Below are 19,711 nucleotides of genomic sequence, written 5' to 3'. Positions count from 1 at the left end.
AGGGGCCCACAGGCTGAGGGCAGGCATTTTCACCGTTGCAGCCACTCCGGGCCTGAGGGCAGCATGAGAAGGTGGGAAGGCGGGAAGGCGGCTCCAGCCGGAGCAAAGGCGGTGCTGGCGGCCAGGGGAAAGAAGGCCCATTCTTGCACAAATCGTCGTGCATCAGGCCTCTAGTCTATAAATAAGAGAGAATGAAAGAATCCACAGCTACAAGTGAAGTAATGCCTACATTAAAATAAAACATGTATTTTTGTAAGATAGTTGTAGAATTTGACAGTCTTGGCAATGTGACCTGTGATTTATTTCCTGTGTAATTAAAGTCAGGTGTTGATTTTATAAAACACTTTACATTGTAGTGTGGTTCAGAAAGAGACTAATAATATTTATCATATTTCTTACTGTAATTGCTAGTAATGTGCTTTACATTTTCTGGCCACAGTGAATGAATTAACCTTTTTTTAACTCTGTAAAAATAGTAGTAATACTTCATATTAAGCATTATCAGAAGAGGGACAGTTATGAAGTATAATTATTATTAGGAGTTTTTTAGGTATTTCTTTGTGATTTGGGCAGTTTTCTTAATAGTGTCAGGGAAATTAGTATACAGAGGCTTACAAAAAGATTCTTAGGCTTTAGTGATAGTACTTTTAAAATATACTACATTTTTAGAGTTCTTTACATATTTCAAAGCTAAAAATGTACATTAACTTTCTGATTTTAGAACCCTGTGAAGAGAGTCAGATGATACTACAATTTTATAGATTAGGGAACTTTATAGATTAAATGAAGTGCTTCATGTTACATAGGTGGAACTTAGTAAGCAGGTCTTCTGACTGTGCATCTAGGGAATTTTTATTCTAAGAGATACACAGAGGAGCCAGTCACATCTGGTGTTGGATTTGTCCTTAAAGAACCATATAGTCTTCTTACACAGAAACCAGTTGTCAAAAATATTGAAATATTACTTTAAAATATCTTCTATTGATGTTCATGCTTGGGTTCTACATTCACCTCTTTATTCTGTCTACTTTCTTTTTGCTGGTTATCTTCTCTCCTTTATCTGATCACATGGCTTGGAGAACCTATAGATAGGTGAATATTATTTATTTAAAGCACTTGACAAATATTAAACTAGGTATAGGTACTACATTTCTGTTTGCTAGTTATTTCTTTTAGAAATGATATACACATTATTTCTAAGTAGAAAGTGAACTAATTTATATTCTAAATATTTTCTTTAAAAATAGCACAATTCAAAATATAAAAAGTCTCTTTCTCTGTCTTTTTGGTAAGCCTCCTCTGAAGTAAGACTAACCACTCCTCTTTAATAATCTTCTCAAGTGTCACTAATCATCCATCTGGCAGTGCCTTGCAGAGAAGAAGGCATAGAATGTCTGGAATAAAAGAGCTTCTTTAGGATTTGAGCTGAAAAAGCAATTCCTCTAAAGTACAAAACATTTTCTTCCTGTATTTAAACACCCTTCTTTTTAAAATTCTTTATTGTTTAAAGTATTTCATGAGTCTCCCCCTCCCCCCTCTTCTTTTGTTCTCCTTGTATTGTAGGGTAGATGATGTGCCTCCAGGAATATCTCTGCTTCCTGACAATATTCTGCAGGTTCTGAGGATCCAGCTACTATACTGTGTTCAGAAAATGGCAGATGGGTTGGAGGAAGAACAGCAAGCTTTATCAATTTTGCTTGTCAAATTCTTCATTATTCTTTGCAGGTATCTAGTGCAAATAAACTTTGTTTTAAGTAAATATTACCAAAATGGTAATGCATTTATTGATTATCAATGGTGTTTTATCAGATGGAGCTTTAAAGAATGAGTGTTTCTTTTGCAATAGGCTTGTGGTTTGTTATATTAGAAAGCCATTTCCTAGTTATAGAGAGATTCAGCCAAGATTTTAAAAATTGCTTTAGAGTAAAGACAATGACAGTTTTTCCTAACCAAGAGTTTGTTGCACTGGCATTTTCTAAGTGGTCCTTACCTATAGACATATGTACATTTTTATTACTGTGAATTATTTTTGAAATGTATTTTTCTAATGTTTCGTTTTACAAATGTACCAAGAAATTATAGTTATTTTATAGCTTATATTTTTCAGGTTTATAGATAATTAGGTCTGTGGTACTTAAATTTTGGTATGTCTAAGAATCAACTGGGAAAGCTTAATAGAAATATAGAACTTGAGCCTTATTACAGAAATTCTGATACGGAAGAGCTCAGGCACCCCAGCTGGTGTGGCTCAGTGGTTGAGGGTCGACCTATGAACCGGGGTTTGCGTTTCTCTTCCTAGTTAGGAGACATTTATATCCTGCTATGTTTCTGAATTCACTTATTAACTTCAGTCTTTTTTTTTTTAATAGAGTCTTTAGAGTTTTATATGTACAATATCATGTCTTCTGTGAATAATGACAGTTTTACTTCCTTCTTTCCAATTTGGATGCCTTTTATTTCTTCTTGTTTGATCACTATGGTTAGCACTTCCAGTACTATGTCAAACTGGAGTGATGAAAGTAGGCATCCCTGTCTTGTTCCTGGTCTTAAGGGAAATGGTTTTAGTTTTTGCCCATTGAGTATGAGTTGGCTGTAGGTTTATCATATAAGGCTTTTATTATGTTGAGGTAAGATCCCTCTAATTCTCACTTTGCTGTGAGTTTCTATCAAAAAAGGATGTTGGATTTGTCAAATGCTTTTCCTATATCAGTTGATATGATCATGTGATTTTTGTCCTGTAATCTGTTAATGTGCTATATCACATTTATTGATTTGTGAATATTGTGCCAGCCTAACATCCCTGGAATAAATAAGCATACATTTTTCTCACTATTTATATGTAATAAATATATGTATATTTTTTTTCTTCTCACAGAAATCTATCTAATGTGGAAGAAATTGGGACTTGTTCTTACATAAATCATGTCATCACTATGACAACACTTTATATCCAGCAAGTAGGTGTGAATTAATATGTTCCTTTTTGTGGCTTTACTGAGAGTAACTAAGTTTTACTTTTTCTGTAGCATAGTAAAGTTAAATGTTTTCAGAGGACATAATAATTGAGAAGAGAATTAAAATTGCTATTGGTACAATATATTTCAGGCATCTTATACATATCTAAAAATAGAGATGCAATTATTAATATATTTATTTAAATAAGCAAATTATTTTATAAATGGCTTTTAAAATGACACAATTTGTCATTTTATGTATTATTTATTCATCAAACATCTCTTATTGAGCACATGGGTTTTTTTGAAAAGATGTTTGGTTATTCATTGGAAACCCTTCCTAAGAAATTAATAAAGCTTGAGAGGTTATATTCAGTTCATCTAATTGACTATATATTTTAGATTCGAATGAAACTTAGACTTATATGAATAAAAATAATTTATTATTAGATAATGAATGAAACATAGTCCTTTAATGATCTAAGAACGTTATAGAGTTTAATATTTTTAACTAAATATAATTTTATGATTAACTTTATTCTCAGTTAAAAAGCAAAAAAAAAGAGAAGGAATTGGCAGATCAGACATCTATTGAAGAATTTGTAATTCATGCATTGGCATTTTGTGAAAGTTTATATGATCCATATCGGAATTGGAGACATAGAATTTCAGGGTATGTCTTATAAGTCATAATTTTCATTTGAACCTGCATGTCATAATATGTGCAATTCTTCAAAGCAAAGCATATTCTCTATCAAATCAATTGGTAAGATGTGTATAGGATGACCCCTATTTCTGTCTCTGAAGTAGAGAACTATATTGAATTCATGTTAAATGCCACTTCTAGATAATCAGTTCACCCTGAACTTTTATTTTGTGATGCAGTTGAGTGCTAATAAGCAGATAGGGAAATTTCAGAGCACAGTGGCATCAAGTAGAGAACACATATTTTTCATGGAAAGGTCTCTGTTTTTAAAGCATATTTCATAATTTGAAAATGATTTTTAACATTTTGTCTAAGGGGCGGGTCCAGGGAGGAGGGAGTCAATGGGAAAAACAAAGGGGACATTTGTAATACTTTCAACAATAAAGATAAATTAAAAAACAAAACAAAAAAACCCCACAACATTTTATCCATTTATTTTTAATAAGTGGAGCTTGTGTCAGTCAGTCGGTCTAGTCAGGAAAACAAACCATACTAGTATTTAACAAGAGAGAACATTCCTAGCCTATTTGGCCCAATGGATAGAGTGTTGGCCAGTGGATTGAAGGGTCCCGGATTCGAATCTGATCAAGGGCACATACCTGGGTTGTGGGCTTGATCCTCAGTATGCAGCATGCAGGAGGCAGCCAATCAATGATTCTCTCTCATCACTGATGTTTCTATCTCTCCCTCTCCCTCTCCCTTCCTCTCTGAAATCAATAAAAATATATTAAAAACGAAAGAATATAAGGTGGGCAAAAGCAGGTTTACAGTTGTGAGTAGGTAAAACAGTTTATTCATTTATTGCTATTAAATTTTTTATAGGAGCAGCTGTAAATCTACTTTTGTCCCACCCTCTATAATACAAGTAAATTGTTTAATAGATATTAGAGAACTCAAAAAGCATTAGAGGGCCACTGATAATGCAGACACAGTGACTTCAGGAAGCAACTACTTCCCTGGGGCCAAGGTAACAAAGGGAAGAGATTGGTGTAATCAGAAACTAGAGGTTTGGAGAGCTTCTGAAGTGCTGCAGGGCTTGAACCTCTGAGGAAAGAGCATTGCTTAGCCAGTGTGGGTACTGATGAGCAGTTCTGAGATTGCCAAAAATAAGTGGAAGATAGGAACCAACTGCAAATGTTGCATTGAATCCCCATTTTGCTCTTTAACCTTCTAGGCTCAATTTAGTACTCACTGTTGGTGAACTCAACAGTTGGGGTTGCTTGGCAGAGTGAAATATAGTTTGCAGAGTGCCTGTCCCAGAATCACAAAGCAGTAGAATATAGGATAATGATTTTGGAGTTTTGTGACAACAGCATAATTACCAGTACAGAGCTCAGTGAGAAGAGTTGGTAAAAGTATATTCTATTTGCGTTGGCCTCACAGGAGTCTTTGGAAATATTTCAACTATCAATATATTGGAATTGTCATTAAAAACAAAACTGATCCCAGCCCATACTGGAGCTATATCCTTAAAATGGAAGAAGCCAGTAGTGTGAACTCTTTGTGTCCAAATAAGATTTCAAAAAATGTAATAGAATAGCCTGATTTCTGATGAATTTCAATGGCACTGTTGTAATAAACTACTATCTTAGGTATCAAATTAGCAGTACTGCTGAACAGTTCTTTTACAGATTGGAAATTTTAAATATTTAATTCCTTTTTTCATTTCGGATTTGGAGACATAATCTGGTAGTCATGTTTGACCATTAAGCATTTTTTATTTTTGTTTACTTCAAGAGAAGAAATCCTTTCATTGGTAAGCATTTAAGTTATTGGCTAGACTTCCTCTTTAAGATTATGTCATTCCTGGAGATGTATTATTTAGTACACAAATTAAAAGTAAAATATTAAATTTATTTTATAGTTATTTTTGTAATTGTGCCCTATCTACAAGTCCATGATAATAATTTGGTATTAACTTATTTTTAATGATAGACGAATCCTAGGTACAGTGGAAAAGAGCAGACAGAAATATAAGCCAGCTTCTCTCACTGTGGAGTTCGTCCCCTTCTTTTATCGTAAGTAACTGCTCTAATTCCTCTTACTTTGGTTTTGTATTGGTAGCCCTGTGACTTTAGGCAAGATATTAAATTCTGACTTTCCCTTCACTCATTTGTAAATGGGGGCAAAATGTCATCCTCATATGGAATATTATGATAATTAAATAAGATGGCATAAAGTAACTGAAGTATTACCTGATAGATGGTTTCTCTTTCCTTTTCTGTGAGAAAACACATATCTTCCTTGCCTTTTATAGACATTAGCCTTTTCACAAATAGTTCTTAATGTTTTAGTGTCAGACATTCCCAAGACATATTATAAAAGAAAAATCTTATTTATTTGTGTATTATATTCACAGAGTGTTTTCAAGAAAGTGAACATCTCAAGGAAAGCCTTAAATGTTGCTTATTGCATCTCTTTGGAGCCATTATAACTGGTGGGCAGGTGAGGAAAGTGTTGAATGTTAATATATGAAACAGTGGTTAACAGTGCAAAAAGCTTTCCATGGTTTGTTTGTTTGTTTATTTATTTTTAAATATATTTTATTGATTTTGTACAGAGAGGAAGGGAGAGAGATAGAGAGTTAGAAACATCGATGAGAGAGAGTCATCGATCAGCTGCCTCTTGCACACCCCCTACTGGGGATATGCCCGCAACCAAGGTACATGCCCTTGACCGGAATCTAACCCGGGACCCTTCAGTCCCCAAGCCGACGCTCTATCCATTGAGCCAAACCGGTCTCGGCTCCATAGTTTATTTAATGTATTCTTTGTCTTTTTTATAATTTTGTGAACCCAACAAATATTTTTCTAACTAATCTGCTTCTTTTATTTGTTAGCTCCTTAGAAACCTAAATAATAATAATATTATCATATTATCTTTTTATTTGTAAAGTGATAATATCTTTATAGTCTACTAAGACATATCCTTGACCAAAACTGTGTCACCTGGCTATTCCTAGCTTAGCTACAAGGGAAAGTGGTGAGTTTTCTATGTGGGGAGATTGCTATCTGAGTAAGAATTCTGTTAGGAAATGAAGACATGTAAATCACTGGTAGTGTCTGTCAAAGTATCTGATTAAAAATGTTTTATATTTGATATACTAAAATAAAAAGTTGTCTGAAGACCTGCTAAATTCCTTTTTTTTTTTCAAACACAGAAATTCAGTGTTTTGGATTTCATTTTTGTTGTCTCTCATGTTTCAGAAGAATGCTTTGCAAGCAATTTCTCCAGCCACCATGGAAGTTCTTATGAGAGTTTTGGCAGATTGTGATTCCTGGGAGGACGGAAATCCTGAAGAAGTGGGTAGGAAGGTAGAACTGACTCTGAAGTGCCTTACAGAAGTGGTGCATATCCTTCTCACGAGCAGCTCTGACCAGCGTCAAGTGGAAACCAGCACTATTCTGGAGAACTATTTCAAATTGCTGAATTCAGATCATTCAGCTTTACCTAATCAAAGGAGGTCCAGAGAGTGGGAAAGCCGGTTCATAGCTCTACAGATAAAAATGTTGAGTGCGTATCACAAAGAGTTTATTATACCCATTCCTATTATTTCCTAATTAATTTACCTCTTTGTCATCTGAAAAGCTTAAATTTAAAATATGGCTAGATTAAATGTTTTCTGATCCCAAATTTTCTACTTCATAAATTGATGATTTTGTTTTTATTCCCCTAGATACCATCACAGCCATGTTAGATTGCACAGATAGGCCTGTTCTTCAAGCCATTTTTCTTAACAGTAACTGCTTTGAACATCTCATACGACTGCTACAGAATTGCAAGGTATTTTTCTATTATTACTATTCTTGATTTTTATGAAGTCATTTTATGTTTTGATTCAAATTTGCGCATATTGTTTCTACTTATTTATTGTGGTAAAATACATATAAAAATGTACTATTTTAACAGTTTTTAAGTGCATAGTTCACATTATTAAGTACTTTCACATTCACATAGTTGTGCAACAATCGTTACCGTCCATTTCCCATGTTTCTTTTCATCTGGTAAAACTGAAAGTCGATACCTGTTAAACAACTTTTCATTTTCCCTTCCACTCAGTAACCACCGCTGTACTCTCTGTCTGATTTTGACTACTCTTAAGAACCTCATGTAAGGAGAATCATACAGTGGTTTGTTTGTTTTGACTTACTTATTTCAGTTAGCATAATGTTCTCAAGAGTCATCCATGTTGTATCATATCTTCCTTTTTAAGGCCAAATATATTTTTGTGTCTGTGTGTGATACTCCATATTTTGTATTTTTCATTCATTGCTTTGATTTTTACCTTGTGGCTGTCAAGGATAATATTGCTATGAGTATGAATATATAGATCTCCCTTTGAGACCATGCTTTTAATTCTTTTGGGTATGTATCCAAAAGTGGAATTTAGTCTGTCTCAATAGCACATTGTCTTTTCTGTGAGACATTCTCTGGCTGATTCTTTAAGAATTTAGGGATATTAACTAATTTAATTATTGCTATTTCTTATTTTAGTAACTTTGAGTTCCAACACAGAACTAAATAGTAATTATAGTATGTGAACTAATTTTGTTATAAAAAAATGAATATGTACACAGATGATAATGTATTTATTTTTAAAATATATTTTATTGATTTTTTACAGAGGGGAAGAGAGAGGGATAGCGAGTTAGAAACATTGATGAGAGAGAATCATCGATCAGTTGCCTCTTGCATACCCCCACTGGGGATGTGCCCACAACCAAGGTACATGCCCTTCACCGGAATCGAACCCGGGACCTTTCAGTCCGCAAGCCAACGCTCTATCCACTGAGCCAAACCGGTCTGGGCACAGATAATAATTTAATTAAAAAAAAAAAAGTGGTGTACTTCACGAGTGGATTCTTGGATTTGTTTTCAAGATATGTGGAAATCCATTTAAGCTTCATTTCTGCTTATGGGTTAACAATCCAATGTTCTTTCTCCATTATTCTTGTCTCTGTTTTTAACAGCTATTTTTAAATGCTAACAATAAGGTGGCAGACAAGAACGAGAAAGACCTGGCCAACAAATTACTGACAGAAATAAATGAGGACCAGGTATCTACAAAGCCTGCATCTTGTTTCAGCTGAAGTCCAAAATCAATAAATGGGAACAACTATTCCTGTACTTTTCTTTCTTTTGTCTTAAAATACACAAACATTACTGAACTCTAATCTAAATTATTTTTGAAAATTCTTCAAAGTAATTTTAATTTTTTAATCTAATGATAAGTCTATTACTATCTTCATAGTTAATATAAATAATCAATAGCATTCCACCTGTGTATGTGTGTGTTCTTTTTAGTATGAGGAGATACAAAGTACAGGAATAGGATCCCACTATCAATGCTGTCCACGTGGTGATGACTTCTTATTTTGGGGGCTTCCTTTTCTAAACATTGTGGTGTATTGGGATTTTAGGGCTTTGTTTGTGAAAATGTATGATCAGTTTTAATATATTGATTCTTTGCTTCTTGTTGACAAATAATGATTATAATTCAATGGACAGCCTGAATCTTGGAGGAAGGGAAGAAGATGCCGAACTCTTTGAGTCTAAATTTAGAATAAGGCTTAACTTTTTTTCTTTTCTAAATATTCAACTCTGTATAAGGTAGAAATATAATAGTTATGTTGCTTTTTATAATACATTAGGTAATTTAGTTTGGCTAGACCACTTTCAAAGTTGCTTTGTCATTTTCTTTTGCCCAAAAATGTTTGTGAATGAGCTTACGTGATATCATTATCTTAATGTTCAGGTTTATAAATAAAGCTGTGATATAGAAAAGGACATAATCATCTCTCATTTCCTGTTCTGGATGTGCAATATCAATTATAGAGTATTGTTTTAGATTTCTCTGAATTAGTCCCTCTTAAGGCTTTCTTATAGATCAATAAAATAGTTATAATAGTCTTCTGAGAGGTTTATGCTAGTATTTCTAATTTTAGGTTCTCTGATGCCTAGTCCTCTTAGAGTCTAGGAAAGATCTTTTTTTGTATGAAATTCTGTATGCAGAATGTTTAATGCATATTATGTTTATTAAATATATAATGTTTAATAAACAAAGAACATCAAGATATCAGCTTAAATAACTTTCCTGAAAGTGTTAGAGCTTGGCTTAAAACAACAAAGATCAAATCAATTCAGTCTCCTTGTACTTAAATCTTTTTTAGCAGGAGGGAGAGAGGAATATCCTCTTTGGGGAGTGACTAGCTTCCAGTCATAGTAATATAGTCCCAAAAACAAGTTTTGGGGACTCTTAGGTTTTACAACTTTCTAGTCCTTATGTTATAATTTTGTGGTTGATGATTAATGTTCAGATTTAAAAAAAATATTATTGAGTTTATATTTGTTTTTGGTGTTTTTTATTTATTTTTTTACTCCAAATCCACTGATCTGAAATTTAACACATATCTTTTTTATGATAAAGTTTAAACCAAAATAGGCAAAACAACTTTTGCATTGAAGTTACCTTCTCAAAAACATGATGGTGCTTACCAGATATATACTTCATTTTCTGTTCTGCTTCAAATTCTATATTTTATGTAAAAATAGTTACTCTTTATTATTTGCGTGTGTGATTGGTGCATGCACATATCATTTCAGGATTTGGAAACTTAAGTAGACAAGACTATTTTAGACATCTCATTGTATAAGCTAACAAAATTTAAATGTAGGAAGTCAATGTGTATTTTTAAGGAGAATTAAAACATAATAGAATTTCCAATGATATACCTCCCTCCCTTCCTCTTGAGATTGTCCATTTAAAAATAAAAAGCATGAATTAAGTAAGCTTGGTGTTTTGTATTGTTGATCCCCTCCCCCCCAAAAAACATTGTTTTAATGTAATGAGTGAATGTAACCCTATCGTTCTTGACATATGGCTTATTTTCTCTCAAGTTGGTAACTTTTCTTGCAGGTTCTATATTGTTTCAGAAATCAATTTTATTGAAAGAGGAATGTATTGCATGTTAAGTAATTATTTTTTCAGGTTTTCAGAACAAAGGTTTCCTAATTAAATATAAATCTTGACTATATTTATTAATTTCTTGCTTTTCCCCCCTCTGGTAGGCATTTCAGGGACAGTTGGATTGTTTGGCTGTATCAACCATTCAGGCTTTGACAGCAGTAATGAACAAATCTCCAGCTGCTAAGGTGAAACATATTCCTTAGTTCTAAAAATGTTGCCTTTGATTTATGAGTTTTTAATATATAACCCCCAAAGTCATGTAGAAAAGTGTAATGCATAAAGTTTCATGCCTGAAATGAAATAGTTTATAAAATATCTCATCTTAGTGTAGGAGTTATTTTTTCTGATAATTTTAAAGACATATGCCTATGATTGATCACTGCTTTGGGATTAAGACATTGATGACTAAACTGCAAACTAGTAAGGATTTACAGTGTCAGTCAATGCAAGGGAAGAGTACTGGTTTTGAAATGGTGAAATGATTTTTTTAAGTGACTTTATATAGTTCATTTAAAGAATTGAATCTCATATTATAGGTTTTTTTTATTAATAAAATAATCACACTTTCACTATTTGGTCATTTCTGACTGATGAGAACATGGACACTTTTCACACGTTAATAGCCCTATCAATTCTGGACTTGTTTTTCCATATGGCCATGGAAACTTTGCTTCTTTAATTAAAGTCACTTAGTATTTTCGTTTTCTTCTTATTTGTTTTACTACCTCTGATTCTCTTCTGCTATCCGTTTATGCTGATTTGTGCTAGTAGTTTCCTCCTTGAGTAGTTTTAAAGATTGTGAGATCATCTATATAAAGTGGTCAGCATAGTGCCAGGCACATGGTAAGTGTTTAAAATGTTATTGTCTATTGTTATTACCACTAGAGGCCTGGTGCACGAAAATTCATGCACTGGTGGGGGTGTTCCCACAGCTTGGCTTACACCCTCTTGCGGTCCGGGACCTCTCAGGGGATGTCCGACTGAAGGCTTAGGCCTGCTCCCTGGGGAATTGTGCCTAAGCTGGCAGTCAGACATCCCTCTGGGAGCCCTTGGAGGATGTCCACCTGTGGTGGGCGGGCCTAAGACATTAATTGGATATCCTTTGCGATGCTGTGGAGGTGGGCGAGGCTCCTGCCACTGCTGTTGCCCTGGCCAGCCATGAGCCAGCTTCTGGCTGTGTGACACTCCCTCTGTGGAAGCACACTGACCACCAGGGGCCAGCTCCTGCATTGAGCATTTGCCCCCTGGTGGTCACTGCGCATCATAGCGACCAGTTGTTCCTGGTCATCCTGCCATTAGGGTCAATTTGCATATTACCCTTTTATTATACAGGATATTATATAGGATTTACTTTTTATCCATCACCTCTAATTGAGGCTTTATGCCTCAATTACCTTCCTAGTACCAGAAAGGAATGAATTACTCCTTGTTCCCTGTACCATGCCTTCAGTTGTATTTCACTCTTTGTTGTTGTTTGTTAAGGGACTAACTTTTGCCTTATATTCTTGCTATATATGAATCTTGGTTAGATTCCTGCTGAATAGGCTTTTACAACTGTTAGCTGGCTTGGGAATCAAAGATTCATTTACAAGTTTCTGTAAGGAAAAAGATCATTTCCAGTTCTAAGTATTTTGACGTATGAGTATAATGGGTTGCTTGTATTGTATTTAAAAAATACCTTTTGAAAAGATTTTCTACCCTTGATTCTCCTCCCCAGTCTTACTCATTTAAAAAAAATCTTTGATATATTAATGAGTATATATACTGAGTATATACACTGAATGCATAATAATCTGGCCACTCAGTGCATATCCTATATAATAAAAGGCTAATATGCAAATTGTCCCCTCAACCAGGAGTTCAATCAGCAGGTAGGCCGGCCAACTTCCCCTTGGCCAGGCTGGACCCCACCCATGCACGAATTCATGAACCTCTAACACACACACACACACACACACACACACACACACTATGGCCAGGTTATTATGTGTTCATAGATCATAATGGCCACTCAGTGTATATTTCTGCCTGCTTTATTGGACCAGTTTAGTTTGCTAGGTTTTTTTTTTTGTGTCTCACTAGTTCATACATGTGGTTTAGACCTTACTAGAATGAACTCAGTGTTCCAGTAAATTCAGACCCTTTAGATTAGGGATGGGGAACCTTTTTTCTGCCAAGGACTACTTGGATATTTAAAACATCATTCCAGAACCTTACAAAAGTGTCAACTTAAAAATTGCATTCTGTATTTGTTCAGACATTTAATTAACTTATCCCTAATGCCTTAGGAGGGCCAGACCAAATGATTCCATGGACCTTATATGGCCTGCAGGCCAGACGTTCTCCACCCATACTTTAGATACAAAGAGTCAAAAGGAAACTACCCAGTTGTTGTTGTTTTTGTTTGTTTGTTTGTTTTGTTTTTGATGTGTGTGTGTGTCTGTGTTGGCCACTACTCCAAATTGCCAGGACTCTTTCATCATTTGAGGCTGCTATCTGACTCCTGTTATTCCCAAATTCTCCTTATTTTTTCTCCATTTTTGTTTTGACTTAATATAATACTGCCGTAATTATAAATCAAGTGAAGAAAGTAAAGTGTTGCCAAAACCAGTTTGGCTCAGTGGTAGAGTATCGGCCTGCGGATTGAAGGGTCCCAGGTTCGATTCCGGTTAAGGGCATGTACATTGGTTGCGGGCACATCCCCGGTAGGGAGTGTGCAAGAGGCAGCTTGTCGATGTTTCTCTCTCATTGACGTTTCTAGCTCTCTATCTCTCTCCCTTCCTCTCTGTAAAAAAATCAATAAAATATATATTTTTTTAAAAAGTGTCATGTAATCTAACCTGTAAAATACAATAATTTTATGATACACAACTATTTACTAATTTTTTTATTTTACATTTTGGTAGATTATTGTAACATTGTATTCCAGAACATATATGGAGTTTATTTTAAGATGAAGACATGTGATTTGAGAAAACAGAAATGTTAAACTCATGATTTTTTAAATATTATGTTTATTAGTTTAAATGGATATTATTCAACATTTTAAAAAATATTTCAGCAAATTTGGTCTCTGAAAATATGCTTTGATGTATTTATTTTCCCTCTCCTAGGAAGTATTTAAAGAAAGAATTGGTTATGCACATATGTTTGAAGTATTAAAGTCTCTGGGTCAGCCATCACTAGAACTACTTAAAGAACTTATGAATATGGTGAGTTTTTAGCTCTTTTAAAAAAAGTTCTGTTATCTTCATATCAAAGACGGTAACTAAAACTTTTATCTCTTCTGTTGCTTTACAGGCTGTAGAGGGTGACCACACTTCAGTTGGGATTTTGGGCATTAGTAATGTCCAGCCTCTCTTGCTTCTTATCCAGTGGCTTCCTGAGCTAGAATCCCAAGACCTGCAGATCTTCATCTCTGATTGGCTGAAAAGAATTTGTTGTATTAATAGGCAGAGTCGAACTACGTGTGTCAATTCAAACATGGGAATTAGAATCATTGAAACCCTTGATTCCCATTCTTCCCTTCATCGAACTTGTGCTGAGAACCTGATTGCTCTCCATGGTTCCTTGGGGAATCAGTCAGTGAGCTCTGAAGAAATCCGTCGACTACTAAGATTGCTGAGAGTGGATGAATCTGAGTATATACACCCTTATACTACTCCTGTGACTCAAGCAATCCTGACAATGGCTCGAAAACAAAGTCTAGAGAGTGCACTGCAGTATTTCAATTTGTCACATAGTATGGCAGGAATTTCTGTGCCTTCCATACAGAAATGGCCAGGGTCTGCCTTTTCCTTCAATGCTTGGTTTTGCTTAGATCAGGATCAGGTGATTCTTGGCAATGCTAACAAAGGAGGAAAAAGAAAACAGTTGTACAGGTACTGGTACAAGTTATGGGATATAAGTGAATAGTGTCATGAGATATATGCTGTGATTCTTAAAAAGCTTTTTCAAGCACCAATTTTTTTTATATGTTTTTAATTTTTCAAAATTTTTATTTCTCAGGTAGCTTGAATGAAATTGTCAGCAGTCCTTTCCCCCACAGCAGGGTGTGTGTGTGTGTGTGTGTGTGTCTGTAGTGGAGTTCAAAAGCAGAAATGCAGCTCAAGCATCTAGTTTTAAATGTACAAGTTACCTGAAGTTTTTTCATCCTTAAGGTGTATACATTTTAATTATAGGTGCTTTGTCGCTTTCATAATATTAATTGTATATCTTTTTTTTAAAATATATTTTATTGATTTTGTACAGAGAGGACGGGAGAGAAATAGAGAGTTAGAAACATCGATGAGAGAGAGTCATCGATCAGCTGCCTCTTGCACACCCCCTACTGGGGATCTGCCCGCAACCAAGTTACATGCCCCTGACCGGAATCGAACCCGGGACCCTTCAGTCCCCAAGCCAAAGCTCTATCCATTGAGCCATACCGGTCCCGGCTAATTGTATATCTTAAATATTTTTTTAGTTAGGTTATGGAGGTTAGTTTGAAAACAAGTTCCATCTTAAAAATATTGTAAAAAAAGGAGTAATAAATTTGAAATTGAATGATAATTTCTCTGTCCTATTGAAGGTGCTATGTAATTATATGAAGGACCACAAAACCTTTATATACTAGTATGTACATCCAAAATTAGTTATTTCAGTAATCATTTTTAAATGCCTTTGATTTTTAAGACCTTTACTTATGCTTTCTGAATCTTATTTGGGCAAATTTTTAAGACTTGAAAACTTATAGCGTTACTATTTTTTATTAACGAGATTCCATCTATAAGACTACCTTTTATAATTTACTCAACTCTTATGTCCTTCCCAAAAGACTTCAAAAACATTGTTGAAGCAAGGTTGAACTGACATGTGATAATAGAATATAAGCCACAACTTGTTTGATAAAGATATTCATGATGAGGTTATGGTTTTTTGTGCTTCAGTGATGATAAAACTGAAAACTGATTTTAAAAATACTGATAATATATATATTTTTGTTAGCTTTTTTACAGGAAGTGGCATGGGTTTTGAAGCCTTTATTACCTATTCAGGTATGTTGGTTGTGGCCGTGTGCACAAAAAGAGAATATGCGACCGTTATGCTTCCTGATCACAGTTTCTGTGATTCTCTCTGGGTAAGGATTTAGGGCATCACATTTAACTATTTTTTTTTTAATCTTTATTTTGAAAGTATTGATATTACATATGTTCCCCTTCCCCATTGATTCCTTCATTTATTTTTTTTGATTTTTTTTTTTCTTTAAAAAGCACACATTTTGTGTATGTACATCAGGTGTTGTCATCTGCTTTTTTTGTTAATCCTCTCCCGAGGACATTTTTTCTTTTCTTTTTTTTTTTAACATTTATTTATTTTGTAAAATATATTCTATTGATTTTACACAGAGAGGAATTGAGAGGGATAGAGAGTCAGAAACGTCGATGAGAGAGAAACATCGACCAGCTGCCTCCTGCACACCCCCCAATGGGGATGTGCCCGCAACCAATGAACATGCCCTTGACCGGAATCGAACCGGGGACCCTTCAGTCCCCAGGCCGACGCTCTTCCACTGAGCCAAACCGGCTTCGGCCCGAGGACATTTTTTCCATTGATGTTTTTAAGGGAGGATGGGACGTGGAGAAAGAGAGAGAGAGAGACATTGAGACATTGATGTGAGACACATTGGTCATTTGCCTCCTGCATATGTCCCAGCTGGGACCAGGGATTGAACCTGCAACCCAGGTACATGTCCTTGACCAGACAAGATCTTTTGATGTCCAGGCCGTTGCTCTAACCACTAAGCAACATCAAGATCTAAGGTATCATCTCCTTTTTGAGAATCAATTAATTTTCACTTTCTATTCATGTTGCAGTTCGTCTATAAGGAGGCTAATACTATTTATCATTATCATTGTAAATTTAGCAGGAATCATTTTTCTGCTAAAAAAAATAAAATGAAATGTTATTTTTTTTATGTGTTCTAGACCTAAATTTGATTTTTGAATTCTAATTTAAAATGACAACATAAATTGTTAAAAACTACATTTCTGTTGCTGCTCTTAAAATATAAAATGCTTCTCATTAGAAAAAATCGATTCTAAAGAATATCATAAGCTGGGACCGGTTTGGCTCAGTGGACAGAGCGTCAGCCTGGGGACTGAAAGGTCCCGGGTTCGATTCCGGTCAAGGGAATGTACCTTGGTTGTGAGCACATCCCAGGTAGGGGGTGTGCAAGAGGCAGCTGATCGATGATTCTCTCTCATTGATGTTTCTAACTCTCTATCCCTCTCTCTTCCTCTCTGTGAAAAATCAATAAAATATATTAAAAAAAAGAAAAGAAAAAGAATACTCATAGACTTGGAAAACGCAGAAAAGATACTATGTAACAGTTGTGTATAGATTTTCTAGAATATATGTAAGTACTTTTATTGTACTTCAGGAAAGTTATTGTTTAAGATCAATTTTTAAAAATTTTTATTGATTTCAGAGAGAGAGGGAGAGAGAGAAACCTCAATGATGAGAGAGAATCATTGATCAGCTGCTTCTTGCACGCCCCCTACTGGGGATCGAGCCCACAACCTGGGTATGTGCCCTGACAGGGAATCAAACTGTGATCTCCTGGTTCATAGTTTGACGTTCAACCACAGCCACACCAGCCAGGCAAGATCATCATTTTAATCAGCATTTAGTCATGCTTAAAGTTAATATTCTGCTGTTCACACACACTAGTTAGAGAGTACTAAATACTCTGAAAACATAGTCATTCGAAAAACTTAATGTGATTTTTCACCTTTTAAATATATGTTTTTACTTTACCAGCACAACATAACCATTGTTCACATGCCTGGAAAAAGGCCCTTTGGTCAGAGTCTTGTCTATATCTACGATAACGGACAGCAGAAGGTCTCTGCCCCTCTCAGATTTCCTGCTATGAATGAAGTAAGCACATCTAATCTACTCTTTATAGGACCAATTGATTGAGAATTCTTGAAAATTCAGTTTAATGTAGAGGTTCTCTTTATTCTATTTGCCCATAAATTTTAATGTTTCCTGTATACCAAGATATATTTAATTCAGTTAGCCTGTCATCATTAGATGAAGTTAGACAACATGTAATAACAATTCAAGGAAGAAATAAATGTAATTAAAAACTTAGAAAAAAACAAACCACAACTTACAACAGCCAAAGGAAAACTAAAGAAAATGAAGAGAGCAGAGCAAAGGATCCTTTAATAAAGCTCTCCTACTATACAAAATACAAACTGTTATAATGAACTTGTTTCATTTTCCATTGAATTTGAAAAAATAATGAAGAAACTTTACATATTCACATTATAGTTGAAATTTCTTTTCTAGGGTGACTCTTAAAGAACATTAGTGCAAAATTTATTTGAAAGTATTTGGATAATTTTGAAAAGGGCCTTTTCTGAAGGTAATGGAATGGATTAGATTGCTTCCCGAATCCTAGGATTCTGTATTAATTTTTTGTTGCTATTTACCTCAATGACCATTTCAGGGTAACCTATAGTTGGCATTGTGTTATTGATGTATAATACTCTGTTTATAAATTTAAAGGGGAAAAAGGAGTTTTCTCTATTTCATAATTTAGTAAAGTTGTTAAAAATTTTGTTTATATACATTTATTAAAAATTAAAAATTTGCAAAAGGATATAAAGTGATATTACAAAAGTAATGCATCCAAATCAAGTAGGTCTGAGGTAACATCTGTAATGTTCTCTTATGTGTACACATGCATACACATTCATGATCGGACAGATGTATTTATTTGCTTAATTTTATGTATTGTTTCATTTTAAATATGAGGAGAGAAATTTAATTAAAAGAGTGTAATTTGTTTTGTTTCTTAATTTTTAGCCTTTTATTTCTTGTTGCATTGGTTCAGCTGGGCAAAGAACCACCACTCCTCCACCATCCCAAATCCCAGATCCACCTTTTTCTTCTCCCATTACCCCTCATCGGACATCATTTGGTGGAATTCTATCATCAGCCTCCTGGGGAGGAACAATTGAAAAATCAAAATCGACGACTAAATTGATATCTGCGGGAACCCAGGACAGTGAATGGGGATGCCCCACATCTCTGGAGGGTCAGCTAGGGTCTGTTATTATCTTCTATGAAGCAATACAGCCTCCTCAGGTGAAGGCATTATATTTAGCAGGTGTGTATATTAACATTCATACTGTTTAATTAAACTTATTTTTTTCTGTTGCCTAAGTCTGAAAGGGTATATTTGTTTTAATTGAAGCTTAAAGAGAAGGAAAAAAAACACCTACACACCATACTTCCCTCCCCCTTGGCATTATTGAGATAAAATTCGTGCACTGGGCCTCTAGTATTGGTTCCCTCAGCCCAGCTTACATTCCAATCGGGGACCTCTTGGGGGCTGTCCAATTGCCTGGTTGCCCCCAACAGCCCTCCCACGCCAGTCTGGTTGCCCCAACTGACTTCCCTGCCAGCCTGAATGCCCCTATCCTTCTGCCATCCTGCTCTCGCCCCCAACTGCTCTCCCTTGCCGGCCAGATCACCGCTAACTGCCTCTGCCTCGCCCCCACCACTATGGTTTTGCCCAGAAGGAAGTTGGACATCTGGAAGATGGCTGGTCATCCCAGTCTAATTAGCATAGTTCCCTTTTATTAGTATAGATAGATTATATAGGATAGGATTGCTTAAATGGTGGGGAAAGTTTTTTTCATCAGGAGGAGATGCTCTTTGCAGACAAAAATACATAATATAATCTCTATATCTGGACTGATAGCCAGCCATATGCACTATACTGCCAAACTGGTTATTAAAAAATTGAACCACTTTCTTACACTTTACACCAAACAACTATTGCCCTTAAAACCCCTCCTCAGCACACATCTTAGGTTCTACCTTCGCAGTTTAGGTTCTGATTGGTTGGTTTCTATGCCAGTCAGTGTCAAAAGCTCTGCCTCCTAGGCAGCCATTGGCTCCTTGCAATTCACCAAGATTTGGTTCTGATTGGTCGGTTTCTATGCCAGTCAGCATCAAAAGTTCTGCCTCTTAGGCAGCTGTTGGCTCTTTTGGGAAGTCCAGGACAGCCCCACTGACAGCTGTCTC

General features: G+C 35.2%; 1 protein-coding gene across 8 annotated transcripts in view; it reads left to right on the top strand.

Moving 5' to 3' along the window:
• Nucleotides 1–19,711, top strand: part of NBEAL1 (neurobeachin like 1) — a 109,899-nt gene that overhangs the window by 21,636 nt on the left and 68,552 nt on the right. For 7 of the 8 annotated variants that reach the window (XM_045575607.1, XM_036420683.2, XM_036420686.2 and 4 more), the window contains 14 exons: nt 1,564–1,725; nt 2,876–2,957; nt 3,500–3,627; nt 5,596–5,678; nt 6,020–6,105; nt 6,867–7,173; nt 7,337–7,443; nt 8,631–8,717; nt 10,729–10,812; nt 13,741–13,839; nt 13,928–14,508; nt 15,614–15,746; nt 17,429–17,548; nt 18,485–18,788. In XM_045575607.1, the coding sequence (XP_045431563.1) occupies nt 1,564–1,725; nt 2,876–2,957; nt 3,500–3,627; nt 5,596–5,678; nt 6,020–6,105; nt 6,867–7,173; nt 7,337–7,443; nt 8,631–8,717; nt 10,729–10,812; nt 13,741–13,839; nt 13,928–14,508; nt 15,614–15,746; nt 17,429–17,548; nt 18,485–18,788 (2,363 nt within the window). The remainder of the gene's footprint in view (nt 1–1,563; nt 1,726–2,875; nt 2,958–3,499; nt 3,628–5,595; nt 5,679–6,019; nt 6,106–6,866; nt 7,174–7,336; nt 7,444–8,630; nt 8,718–10,728; nt 10,813–13,740; nt 13,840–13,927; nt 14,509–15,613; nt 15,747–17,428; nt 17,549–18,484; nt 18,789–19,711) is intronic. The other variant, XM_036420685.2, reaches the window with a different exon arrangement.

Source organism: Pipistrellus kuhlii, unplaced genomic scaffold, assembly GCF_014108245.1.
Source record: "Pipistrellus kuhlii isolate mPipKuh1 unplaced genomic scaffold, mPipKuh1.p scaffold_m20_p_7, whole genome shotgun sequence".
Taxonomy (NCBI): domain Eukaryota; kingdom Metazoa; phylum Chordata; class Mammalia; order Chiroptera; family Vespertilionidae; genus Pipistrellus; species Pipistrellus kuhlii.
The sequence above is the reverse complement of the archived record's forward strand: the minus strand, read 5'-3'. Positions and strand labels throughout refer to the sequence as shown.